This window comes from Molothrus aeneus, chromosome 21 (genome assembly GCF_037042795.1).
Source record: "Molothrus aeneus isolate 106 chromosome 21, BPBGC_Maene_1.0, whole genome shotgun sequence".
Classification (NCBI taxonomy): Eukaryota; Metazoa; Chordata; class Aves; order Passeriformes; family Icteridae; genus Molothrus; species Molothrus aeneus.
This window is the reverse complement of record NC_089666.1, coordinates 4160078-4172862: the sequence shown is the minus strand read 5'-3', so window position 1 is coordinate 4172862 and position 12785 is coordinate 4160078. Positions and strand designations below refer to the sequence as shown.

Sequence of the window (12785 nt, the reverse complement as noted above, 5' to 3'; positions counted from 1 at the left end):
TTGGAAAATGAAATAGTTTTTGGATCATGCAGACTGATTCCCAAAGCACAGGAATCTGGTGTCTAAGAATATGTGCAAGGCTTCCACCTGCTTTTCAGTGGTCCCTTCACAAAAAGAACCACTGAATTGTGGACCAAGTCCTCAGTGGTCCAAATTCTTGGTACTACAGAATTTTAAAGATAAAACAGTCAAGTTTTACACTGTAAGACTTGCCTGTAAGTTACTTTCCTTGCACTCAAGAGGCATTTGAGCTCTGTAACCTGTTTGAATGTCTTGCTCACAGCCAAGCAGTTCCTTGCTTAACTCCTGAAATGTTAACTTCTTAACATTGTGCTGTAATTCAGCTGACACACAGCTCACAATAGCAAAGCCAACATCACTACGGTGACTTTTCTGTTTAATACTCAGGACTAAGTGGCCAATACCAATACCCTCAGCAAAGGAGTATGCAATTTTTTTTTTTCCAAGAGAAAAACACGTGGAGGTTAGATTAAGTCTTAAATGTTTTAGGAATTATGTAAGTTTTATAATGGTTTTAAGTTTTTCAGCACTATAAATATGATAATAGCTTGTACACAGAAGTAGCTCAAGTAAAAAAGCTTCTGTTGCTACATTAGCTGTGTTTTAGGGCACCTCTGCTGCTAACAGAAGTGAAAATACATGCTGGAATGCAGGGCAGGAGGTGCTGTAACAAATACCCTGTTGTATACTAGATATGTTTAAGGTAAAAATGTGGAGTATCAGGAATGGAGTGGGACCCAGAGGCAAAAGCCAGGAGAGATTTGTAGGGCAGTTACTTGGGTTTAGAGGGAGTTCTACTGGAATGACAAGTACTGAGTCTGTGCCAGCTCTAACAGTCTGCGAGGGAGAGCTGCAGCCTGGCAGTGTCTGTTTGCTGCAGCACTGATGGTGGAACTGAGAGTTTACATTGCTTGGGGGTCCCAGAGTTACAGCCTTCCCCTTAAACATAAGCAGTTTGAAGTATAGATTTTACCTTTTCATCTTATGAAAATCCAGGGGGTGGAGGGAAAGCAGAGCTTTCAGTAGGCTGAATGTGAGTGGAAAGCCTTGCACAGGATTAGGTAACTTGTTTATGTTTTGAAGCCTATCACCTGCATGGGCCCTTAGTGCTGTGGCACTTCAAGCCCCTTCCTAAATAAATCTCAGCAACCCTCCGAGGTATAAGAGCCAAGGGATTGGGCATTACTGAAAAACTGCATCTGGCATTTGTCACATCCAGTACACAACTCCAAGGCTGGTACCCTGTTTTATTCTGAAATAAACCCACTGACAGAGACACCCCCACTGCCAGACCAAGGCAAGTGTTTGCCTGCACACACAGCCAGAGGATCAAAGTTGTGTGATGCTTTCTCTGTTCAGTAACCTCATTCATGGCTGGCATACTGTGCTGAAATACACTTGCTTTGTGATAAGTATTCACAATTTCTTTCCCCTCTTAATCATGCTGGTTTTTAGCAGGTAAGGAATTGAGGACAGGAACACTACTGCCCTTTCCTTTCTGTACAATGGTGGCTAATGTGCTATAGGTGACTCTAGAAAAAAACCAAAATCATTAATAATGTTAAGCCAGATAACTTAATCTTACAGGATGTTTTATTGTCAGCACAAAACTATAGATACCATGCTACCAGTTAGTAGGGTGGAATTAAAATTAATGATGTGCAATGTGAGTTATTGAACACTTCTGCAGAAATCTTGAATTAAATGCAAGCTGAATTCAACATCTGTTGCACATTTAACATTACTAACTTTGAACTTTCTAGTAAATGCAGTTGCATGCACTATTCAATAAAACAAAAAACCAAAATGTATCATAAATAAGTATTTTATAACTTTATTAAACTCAAGACATGACAATATTCAAAATACAAAGTGAATTATTTTTTATTCAATACTGTACACGATGCAGAAATATCAGTGCATTTCTATAGCATGTATTTCACCTTCATTTAGTTTGTACTAAAACAAATAAAAAGTAAGCTTAAAATAGCTCAAACATCTCATTCAGCAGTTTAAACTGTAAACACCTTGTTTACTTCTGTTAGGAGGAACACATTCATCTTCTGCACTCCTGTTAATGAGCACCCTTTCTCTTGTGCTTATCTGTGAGAGGATAAATGTAACCAAACCGAGCACAAGAAACTGCCAAGGTGGCACCTCAGTGAACTTCAGTGAATGGCTGAGGCACAGTGAGGAAAAACAGCAAAAGCAGCATCTGAAGCAGCAAGAGATGGGACTGACACTGTTCATAAATGGAATCATGTTTTTTCCTCATACCCTCTTCCTCCTCCCCTAAAATACTGAACAGAAACCAGAACACAAGGCCAGCTTGTGCTTCTGTGTTTCTGTATTTAATACAGTCATAATTTCAGACTCTAGGTGAGCACATAGTTGTTACTGCCTACCTAATAGCAGCCCTGTGGCTGCTCAGGACACATTCACACATTTCTAGGATCCAGCAGGAAAAGAGCAGCAGCAGAGGCTTAGCAATAGCTGGTCCAAGTCTCTTCTAGGAAAGACTGCAAAATTGAGCCAAGTGTGTCTAGCAACTGAATTCACAAAATCTAACTCACTTGAAAAATCTATTAGCATCAAATTAATTTGTAAGATAGATTAATCTTTCAGAATGCACTTCCAATATGCCTGCCAAGTCTTGAAGTGGGTATCATATCTTGCATTTACCTTCTTATCAGACATATCCCAGTAAAAGAGGACAGTCTGTTCTCAGTAAAATTACTGTGTAAAAGAAATTTTGGAAAATAGCTATTACAAAAACTGTACTGCATTACTTGGTCTGTTGTCTGCTTTATAAGTGACTCTTAAGCAAAGATCAATTTTTAATTTTTTTTTTTAATAATTTTAACTACCAAACATGTTCATCTAGGTAGCATACAACTGGCCAACTGTGATTACTGTCCCTCCATGTCTCTCTGTAGATTTTCAGCTTACGTACCAGGACAAGAAAAGTCTTAAGAAACATATTGAATATATGCAGCATAAGAGGACTTTACCATCCACTTTTCAGTTCTCAGAGTACAAACTGCTCCTACTTCATTATCTGTAAGAACCTTGTAACATGGTAAAGTTCAGCTCCATCCCAAGCAACTGAGCTGAGCCTGTGCTCCCAGGCACTATGGGGAAACCACGTAGGACAGGTGTTTTCTTTTCAGGGGACCACCTATGTCCATTCTGGGCTTTGAGTCCAGTTTTATTGGGGCTGAAGTGGCTGTGCAGTTACCAGACCAGGACTGAACCTCAGTGTTAGAGCTCCTCTCCTCTGCTTCTCTGAAGAATTTCTCATACTTGTCCAAATAGGGAGGTCTCTCTGGTAGCAGATAGTAGTGTGTTGAACTGGCCTTCTTACCGTTTTCAATAATTGGAAGAATGCAAGGGACCCTGTTGGAAGATCCTTCACTGTTTTGTCTTTGTAGAGCTTTGCTGCTGACGTATTTAGGATCAGGTGCAAAGCTCTGGGTGGGGGGCATGACCCCATTGAGGTATGATGGGAGGCTTTTGGGGCTGGGGGTGCGGGAATTGCTGCGTGACAAAGGCTCTCGAGGGGGCACTTTGGGGGGCCTGTCTTCATCACTGTATGCACTGGAAGCAACCTCTGCTGACCACCTCCTGTAGTCTGGCTTGAGAGCCCGTGGGGGTATGGGAACCCTTGGTGGAATCTCTGGTTTATCTTCATCAGAAGTTGGAGATGACCTGTTGAAGTGTCCAGTTAGTCTTACTATGGGTTTATTGAGAGATCCAGCTGGCCCAGAGTGGGACCTTCGCAGGCGTCGATGCAGCTGCTGGGGGGGAGGATAAATACTGGATATGTACACATTTAGGCTCTGTGTAGGGTTGGCATCTTCTGGTTTTGGTCCTGCTGGAGCATCAAAATACGCATAATTGATCTGTCCACAGCCCCTAAAGCTCCGACGGCTTGGAGCACTGGATTTGAAAGGAGGAAGTTCATAATCTTCTAACAAAAAGTCAGTGTCTGAGCTAGTCAGGAATTCTACCTCTTTGTCAACCTCATCTGGAGTAAAGTCTTCAGATATAGGCAGAGGGGGTAGTGGCCTGCAGCTGCGATCATTAGAAGACGCAGACAGAAATGGAATTGGTCCATTCTTTATTGGCATGTGAGGAGGTGTTTCTTCAGAAACACAGCCCATGGTCAATGACAGTTTACTAAAGCCAGGAACGAGGTGGTCGTCGTACCTTGAAATTGGCTGTTCGTTTTTGGGACTTACAGGAGGTGGGCTGGATTTCTGAGATGGGACTTGGATGCAACTTCCAGCAACGTGGTCATTCATGGAAGCCTGGTTGGAAGAGTGCCCTAAAAAAGTGAGAAATTCTTAGAGACACTTTTCTAAGTAATACTCCAGCACATGACCCTGTCACTGCACATTTAATTCCTTCTAATGCAACAGTAAATAATGTCTTCTCAATGTCTTCAAGTGGGAAATGCAGGTATTGCAGATCATGTCTGGCTGTGGATTTATGCATCAGTAGTGAAATGCAGGTATTGCAGATCACGTCTGGCTGTGGATTTATGCATTAGTTAAGATAGTAGCAGACTATCTTATTGTTTTAGACCAGTGCTCCAGTTAAGAGGTAGTTCAAAAGACCCCAAGCATAAGCAAGAGAGCTACAAAGATCCCAGCATAAGACTACAACAAGTACTTTTTTTACCAAATATTTTTTTCCATCAAAAGTGTAATGGCCACTCAGAGGCCTCCAATGTACAAGGTGAATGGGAGGGGACTGGAAAACACTTGGATGCTTCAAGTGTTGTCTCTAGAGATGTTTCTCACATACTCAGACACATGTGGATTTATGTGTAAGTGCAATCACACAACCATGTGGAGTGGTTGCTCTAAGGATAATTGTACAGGTAGTTATCTACATGAACATGTGTCACACATATGGGTGCATATGAATGTATTAGAAAGACAAGCAAATACAACAGAAGATTCAGAAAAGTTAAAGCCAGAAAAGACCACAAGAACAATCCAAGAGTTCTTCTGCTTTGCATTAGCCAGTCGTTATTATCTAAAGCAACCTCTGCTAGGCTGCACAAGATGCTGAAATCATAGAGTGTGATGAGAAAAGAAACAAGAACAAGGCATGGAAACGATCGTTCAACTCCATGGTGTTATTGACAAGTGCTGTCGGTTCCCGGAGCTGCCAGCAGGGAGCAGGCCCAGCCCAGAGCGGGGCCCGCAGGGATTGCAGAGGGAAATCCCCGACACCTCCCAGGGCCGTGTCTCAGCGGGACTTACCGATGGATGGCAAATGTTGCTCGGTTGATGGGTTTAAATTATATGTCACTGCTATAGGGTCCACACTGAAGAAAGTACTAAAAAAAGGAAGGAAAAAAAAAGCCTTCATTGTAAATAAACCATAAGTCTGTACTGGCACAAGTATTCACGACACTAATTTCATAGACTTGAAGAAAAGTTTTAGCCTCACTCACTTTTCAAATCCACTGTGGGTACCCCAGCAGGTTTTCAGGCTGCCCATGCCTTGACTGGTGTGAAGAAATCCGGTTTTTAAGGGGACTCTCATCTCCTGAGCAGCAACTCCTGCAGTTGACATCGTGCAGTGTTCTCTGAGGATGTCTCACAACCCTTGATATTCAGGACTTGGCAGGTTTCCTGCAGTTTTCATTCCCTTCAAGAGGGAGAACACAAATGTCAGAAATGCAAACCTGATGTTCCATGTCTCATCTGAAATTTCAGTATTCAAGGAATTAAATAGCTCTGTAGAAAGGCCTCCAATCCTAATACCTGCCAACTGGAAAACTTGACCAAGCTTCTTGTTTTGAGTCTGATTGCAAAATTAAAGTACAAAACAGGTAAGTTCTCCTAAAGAACTACACTACATAGAAAAAAAGGAAAAATATGTTAAAGTACTGATATATGGCAGCTGTGTATCCCACAACTTCAGTTCTTGAACATAAACTACTAGTTACTCATGCAAAAAAAAGTTTTTTAAAAAAGTTTTCTAGAACAATCTAACCTTCCAGTAGCTACCTTCAGTTGTATCTTTGCTAAAGATTTTAGCTTCCAGTGTAACCAACATGTAACTGCTCTTAAGTATTATCTTCCACAACCTTTGCTCTAATAGACAATTATTGACTAATTGAATTAGAATTCTAAAACTTCTTTTACATAAAACAGTAACTATTTTTAATTAACTTTAACGTTAAGATACTTTAAAACAGCCTCAAGTCTTCTAGCTATTTCAAACAAATTGGAAATCTAGTGATTTGAAATTATCTCAGCTGACACTGCTGTGCTGCATTCAAATCTATTCAGAATGTGTGAAGAATGCTTTATCAGGTCCATTTATGGCAGAAAAAATATGTTGGCAATTGCTTTATATTGAGTAAGTAATCAGTCTACAGAACAAATTGACTCACAGGACTTTGTTTAGGAAATTCATCAGGGAGGGGAAGGGGAAATGTAAAATTAGTCAGCATTCTGAAGGCAGGAGAAATTAAGTCCAAGACTGTAAAAAAGATGTTCTCTGGGTCTCTGCTTCATCTACACAAATATCCTACATTCAGCAAGTGCGCTATGGGCTGTTAAAAAAAACGTACAAAAAACCTAACAAACCAAACCCCACACAAAACAGTTTAATTTCTATCTCTCTTGAGAATCAATACTATGAGTGAATTTGTCCATATCCCTCCACCAAAAGAATTCCATCTAAAGAAAAGTCAACCAACAGCTGAGGGCTGGCTGTATCAGGGCTCAGCAAACAAGGCAAGAAAATCCCTTCACAGAGTGATACTGCAAGAAAATGCAGTACAGACACAGGCAGTAGCTTATGCTCATGGTCAGTCTGCCCAAACCCAGGCATTCTATGCAGATGTGTAATCTTCCTTTTCCTTCAGCAGGAAATATCCATTGTACTTGTATGCAGTGTGAGGGATGGGCAAACTCCTAAGCAGGACTAAAGACAGTAAAGCAGGTGCCCAAGGATTAGTTTGCAATCCAGCATCACCATGTGCAATTTCTAAACAATTGTTTGAGAAAGAAAACTCTGCTGCACTCTTTCAATTTGGAATTGGTGCAGTATTGATCATCTTGAGAAAACAGCAGCTTCTGTATGTTTATGGTGTGAGACCCAATCCCATTCTCTTCAGGAGTGTGATGGTTTTCTCAGTTCTGACTGTCTGCATCAACAGAAGTGGGGTTGTTTTACTCACTGCCAGATACCCAATATATTTCAGGTAGGCATTTCAGAATAACTCTAGCCAGGAGACGTTAATAGAAGTGAAGCAGTGTTCTATGTACTGCAGCACAGTCCTGCTTCACTCAGCCCTCCTGGCTCTAGTAAAGACCATCCTCTCCAGACAACCTCCTTCACCCTGGAAATCTTTGCATAACACACTTCAGCTGGACCCTTCCCACGAACAGGAACTGCAGATATTTCATAGCAAAATTAAATAAAAACACAGAGCCCTGAGAAGCAATAACACAGTCCTGTAAGTGCAAGCAGAACCATTCTCTCCAGGGGAGCAAACACTGGAGATACCCATTTGTCAAAATGACTTCAGCCTTTATTAATGACTTAAGCATACAGTACACATATAGCACCAATTCTAAAATTACTCCATATCAACATAATTTTCAAATAAAACATTCATCTTCTCAGCTCACACTGTATTGAACAGTGATTTTTTTTTTGTGCCTCACGGATCCTATCTTATTAGCAACAAATCTACAAAAGAAAGAAAATTAATTAAGAGAGCTTAAGACTAATGCCTGCTATCCATTTCAATATTTCTGAAGTCAAAGGCAAGTCACAAGTTAAAAAAACGCTGGTATAGAGCACTGATTACTCAGCAAATGATTGTACTCCACCTCAGTGTGTGTACAAGATCTGACAGGACCATGAGACATTGATTAGGATATAAAATATGAGGGGGGAACAACTGCTGGAGTTTGAGAGCACAGGTAACTGCTGGCTGTGATAACACACAACCCTTGCAGGGCTTGTTAAGCCCAACCTCCACCTAATCCCACGCCTAAACCACTACTAGTAATTACTGTGTCAGCTTTCTGAATGCTGTCTAAATCTCAGCTCTCAAGACTGATAGTTGCACAATCACCTCTCTGAAATCTCTCTGGAATGCTAAGCTCAACATCTGAAACAGACTAAATATTTACATACTCTAGGAAAAGGTAATTTTCACTTGTTTCAGTCTTTATTTTTGAAAAATAAAGCACGATTTATATAGCCATAAAGCTTGCTTCATTCATCAATGAGCTCTTTGGGAATTCCCAGGTGATTTGCCTTGACATTTCAGAGAGTTATGAAACTGTCCTCTGTGCCTTAAGCTAGGATATCAAGAGAGGTAGTGCTTTCACTAAACCACCTAGGGACTTTTTCAGTGGAGTCTAGAGAAACGGTGCTTGTATTTTAAAACATGCATAAGCTTGTTTGAAACAGTATCTTAAGAGGGAGACATGAGAACAGCAATTGAATAAAAAGTTTGTATTTTAGACAGCATGCTCTTACTAAAGCTGAGTAGTATATATTATATTCTAGGAATTGGTATTAAAAAAACAACAACAAAATTCAGCCATGAAGATGTAAACATCAACAGTTTTCACTGTTAACTGCTGTCCCAATTCTGCCTCCTTAAAAGTTTAAGGATCTAAACTTAGCCATAAATAACATCAAACTCTATTTGCTAAAGAAAATGGACACTGCACAGTAATGAAGCATTCCTGATCTCCCATTTGTGTGCTGCTCATTTGCACAGAATGGGCTTTCAGTTCTCTGCTTGTCTGACCTACTTATGCAGTTTATGGCATTTAGGAAGATTGAAGCACTTTTGAAGATGGCACAGTTTGTGTTATTCAAGAGGAATGGAGTACAAACTAAAAGTATGGCTGGCAATTTCTACAGGGCATTTACAGTCCAAGGCAATTGGAAGATTTGCTGGTGCATTAGGAAGCTGCTGACACCCTTCCCTGTAAGGCATGGTAACAGGGCAAAGGAGGTGCTGGTAATCACCCAGCTCTGCTGGTATTAACAAATATCAATAACAGCAAGTATTGGGGAGAAGATTGATTTTTAAATTTTTTTTACAAAGCCAAATATACCTTCAGACGTTAACAAAATGGCTATGTGTAAGCCAAAACCAGTCAAATGTATCCATAAATACTAGCATATGTCCATAGTGAGAACTGTGGACAGATTTTTGTGCTGAATTACAGCAAATACCCCAAATATACAGTTTTCATACAGATACATATTAATAAATACTTGTGTTATAACCACAGTAACCCTCTGTTTAGAAACTAAGAAGCATTTGCATATGTATTTAGCCCAACCTATTGCCTATCACTGATCACACACAGAATCTTATTCCTCTGTTCCCTGTTCTCCCAGTCCCAATGCAACCAAGTATTTGAGGCAAGTTAAGTTCACAACAAAGAAAACCTTTCTGGTATACACAGTAGACCAAAGCATGCTCTAGAATGTTTCATGTAATGGGTATGGAATACAGCAACTTGCTGTACAGATTTCTGAATGCCTGTACAAACTCTCAACAGGTTTTATAAAGGCAGCACTCTTGACAAGGAGCTTATAATAATTCTTGTAAGAAATGGGAAAGAGGGGGAGGGAAAAGTAAGACTTGCTTACCACTTCTGGGAGGGGAAGAAACATGTCTACCTTAAATCCACAACCTATTTTTGCTCACCTTGCCACCACATTATCTTTAACAAATCTCAGAAGCAATTCACAGGAGGAGGGGCACATTTTTGCACTACAAGTCATCTACTCCAGCTAGCTGTTCCTTATTTGACAATGTGATGTAATTTCCTTTTTCTCCTCTGACTTTCTATTTAACGTAAGTACCTGAGATAGAGCCACCCTTTTCATATTTAAGTATTTCAGACTTCCAAGTATTGGACTTTAAAAACCTGTTAATATACTTTCTGGAACTCCAAATACTTATAAAAAATATTCAAAATTCTGTTTCTCTAGTTCTTATCCCTCAAGTTCTTCTGTCTTTGCAGCTAGATGAATGCTGAGTAACCCAACACTTGGCAGAAACAGTCTCATGAGAAAGTTAGTTTAAATCTTTTCACTTAATAAATAATTGGATCTTCTTTACTACACACCAAACCTCCCCAGTGCAGTTCAGTATTCCTGAGTCACAGGCCAAAGCATGCTCAGATACAGGCCTCAGAAAGTATTTCCATTTATAGGAATTATATTCTTTACAGTTATTGTATAAATCAGTTACATTCTTAACTTTGGGATATTTTTCTACACGTTCTGCCAACCAGACATGGACCACTCTGTGGTAAAGAATTAAAGACTATGATCACTAAACAGTCAAATCATGGGTGCTTGCAAATAAAACTAATCCTATGGGTATACAACAGACAAATCAACTCAACAGCAGACAAACTCTGTATTTAGATTGTAACAGTCAGCTATTGGAATATATTCAAAGAACCAAAGTTCATCAAGGAGTTTAAATTCAGTTAAAATTTGGGCTACCATTTCACAGTCCTACACAGCAAATGGGAGTAACCTTTAAATTGCCAGTAGAAAACTAATAATTAAATAGCAAGGCAATTGCCTTGCCTCTGCTTGTCAAGATTTCAGATGCATGCTTAAGGTATGGTACTTCACCCTCCTGAAAATTTTAATGTGAATATAGACAGCTTACATTCAGGAAATAAAAATTCCTTTCTAGCTGACTCAGACTCATAACCATAGTGTTAGACACACTGTGATAAGTTTTAATTCTCTTTTCTACTACAGAGAACTGGAACTGTTTTTCTCTGAAGTAAGTCCTGTACTGCAGAGCATGGCAGACATAGGGCTTCACCAAGAACATATGCCCACCAACTCAACAGGTAGGTTTTTATTTTAAAAAAATTCAGAAAATTATGCCATATTGATAGATTACTAAGGAAAGACAGCTAAGCTTGTGCATAAAGTAAATTGAGCAGTTTAACAGATTATAAGTGCAATTCACAAATGCATTTGTGATGCAGAGGCATCATTCACCTTCCATTCCAGTACAACAAAGATTCAGATATTCCCAAAATGACCAAAGACACCTTGCCCCCAGAGCCTTTCCCATCCAGCTAATATGTAAAGAGGTACTGTTATCTTTGGATCAAGCACAATACATTTTTTGCTTATTCAGAATAATAAGCACAGGGCCCTTGGTCAGTGACAGCAGAGCACTGAAATCTCCCTGGAGTCCCCAGCTCGCTCTGCTGTCCATGCTGAAGGATACAGCGATGTCTCCAGATTTAACCACCACAGACTGGCTATTTTAGAAAATCGAGCATAAGTGCGTAATGAGGTATTAAGTCACAAAGAAATGTTTATTCTAAATTAAGCCAGCCTAAATTAGAGTGCGAAGCGCAGAGCCTGAGCCCACAGTGCGGTCTCTTGTTTACTCACAGGAGCAGCTCGGAAGGAGGGAGAGAGCCCTGATACTGTTTCGGGTCAGGCAGAAAACGCGTGGCACGCCACGTTGATTTTCAAGAATGTGGCTGCGGGCTGCGCTGAGCCCGGGCGGGTCCCGTCCCCCTCGGAGGGACCGCGGCCGCAGCCAGCGGGGCGGGTGTCGCCCCGGGATCCCCCGCCAGCCCCGGGGGAGCGGAGCCGCAGCGGCTCCGGCCCTGCTCCCCCCGCCCCCTTAGCACAGAGCGCGCTCCCGGCTCCTCCCGCCGCGCCGCCGGCCCTCGCTCCCGCCCGCCGGCGGGGCCGCACCGCCGCTCCGAGCCCCGGGCTCGGCCAACCCCGCCGCCGCGGCCCGACCCACTCGCATGTACCGCCGGATCCGCCGGCCCCCGCTTCCCTCCCCAGCGGCGCGGCCCGGCGCGGCAGGGACAGTCCGGGCCCAGCAGCGGGCGGGCAGCCCCGGTGCGGCGGGCGGGCGGGCGGGCGCGGGGGCCGCCATGGCCGCGGGGGCGCGGGAGGCGCCGCGGGGCCGTCACTCACTCACCCCGACAGTGTCGCGCAGCTCCGCGCGGCCGCCGGCGCCACACGCATGCGCCGCCCCAGCGCCGGTCACTGCCGCGGCGCGCGCCGGCCGCCGCTCTTATGCAGGGGGGCGGAGCCGCGGGTGGCCCCGCCCCGCGCGGCGCGTTCGTCACGGGAGGCCTGAAGGGGGCGGGGGCGCGCGCGCCCGTGAGGGCGGTGTGGCGGCTTCTGGTTCCGCTGGGCGCGGGGGCCGCGGCGCTTCCCGGCGGGGCCTGGGCGCAGGCGGTGCCGCCGCTGCCGCTGCTGCTCTGTGCCCGCCGGCGGGAACGGCCCCCGGGCGCCCTCTGGGCGGTACCGCCTCCGCCTTGGCAGCCCTTTCCGCCCCGGCCTGCGGGACCGGCCGCCTCCGGGCTCAGTGAGAGCGGCGTTTACCAGGCGGGGGGAAGAACGAGGAGCTCGCGCTCGGCCGCTCACGGCAGCGGGCAGGCAGCGCCCGCCCCGGGATGCTGAGGCGGTGCCGCTCGGTTCTCCAGCGCTCGGTGCCTTGCCCTGGCCCTCTGTTTGCCTTTCCCTGGCCGGGCGCTGGTCCCTCAGGGCAGCTGCTCCCCGCTTCTCCCGTGCCCGCGTTCCCGTTTCCTGTGGCGGCGGTCACTCGTTCTGTCCCCCCCGGCCTGTCGGGGTCCCGTCCCGGCGCTGTCAGGGCCCCGCACTGCCCGTCTGTGCGCGGAATCTCCCTCCGCCTCCCCCGGGCTCGGAGCCGTCCCCGCCGGCAGCAGGGAGCGCTCGCTCCCGGC

The 12785-nt window shown here is 44.0% G+C and overlaps 1 protein-coding gene across 2 annotated transcripts; it reads right to left on the bottom strand.

Annotated features, from left to right (window-relative positions):
• Nucleotides 1-1830: 1830 nt before the first annotated feature.
• On the bottom strand, nt 1831-12067 carry ERRFI1 (ERBB receptor feedback inhibitor 1). 2 transcript variants are annotated; one of them, XM_066564008.1, is made up of 4 exons: nt 12014-12067; nt 5489-5685; nt 5295-5371; nt 1831-4348 (listed from the first exon to the last, which is right to left on the bottom strand). In XM_066564008.1, the coding sequence occupies exons 2-4, from the start codon at nt 5608-5610 to the stop codon at nt 3153-3155; spliced, it is 1395 nt and encodes a 464-aa protein (XP_066420105.1). In that variant the 5' UTR covers nt 5611-5685; nt 12014-12067; the 3' UTR covers nt 1831-3152. The 2 variants fall into 2 exon arrangements, with proteins under 2 accessions (XP_066420105.1, XP_066420107.1); XM_066564010.1 differs by lacking the exon at nt 12014-12067 and adding an exon at nt 11841-11939.
• Between the last annotated feature and the right edge of the window lie 718 nt (nt 12068-12785).

Excerpts from the sequence above, each read along its gene's own strand:
- ERRFI1 (XM_066564008.1), bottom strand. The coding sequence starts at position 5,610 with ATGTCAACTGCAGGAGTTGCTGCTCAGGAGATGAGAGTCCCCTTAAAA. Across the intron at positions 5,372-5,488 it reads ACCCACAGTGGATTTGAAAA|TACTTTCTTCAGTGTGGACC; the intron begins GTGAGTGAGGCT and ends TCCTTTTTTTAG. Across the intron at positions 4,349-5,294 it reads GCAACATTTGCCATCCATCG|GGCACTCTTCCAACCAGGCT; the intron begins GTAAGTCCCGCT and ends TCACTTTTTTAG.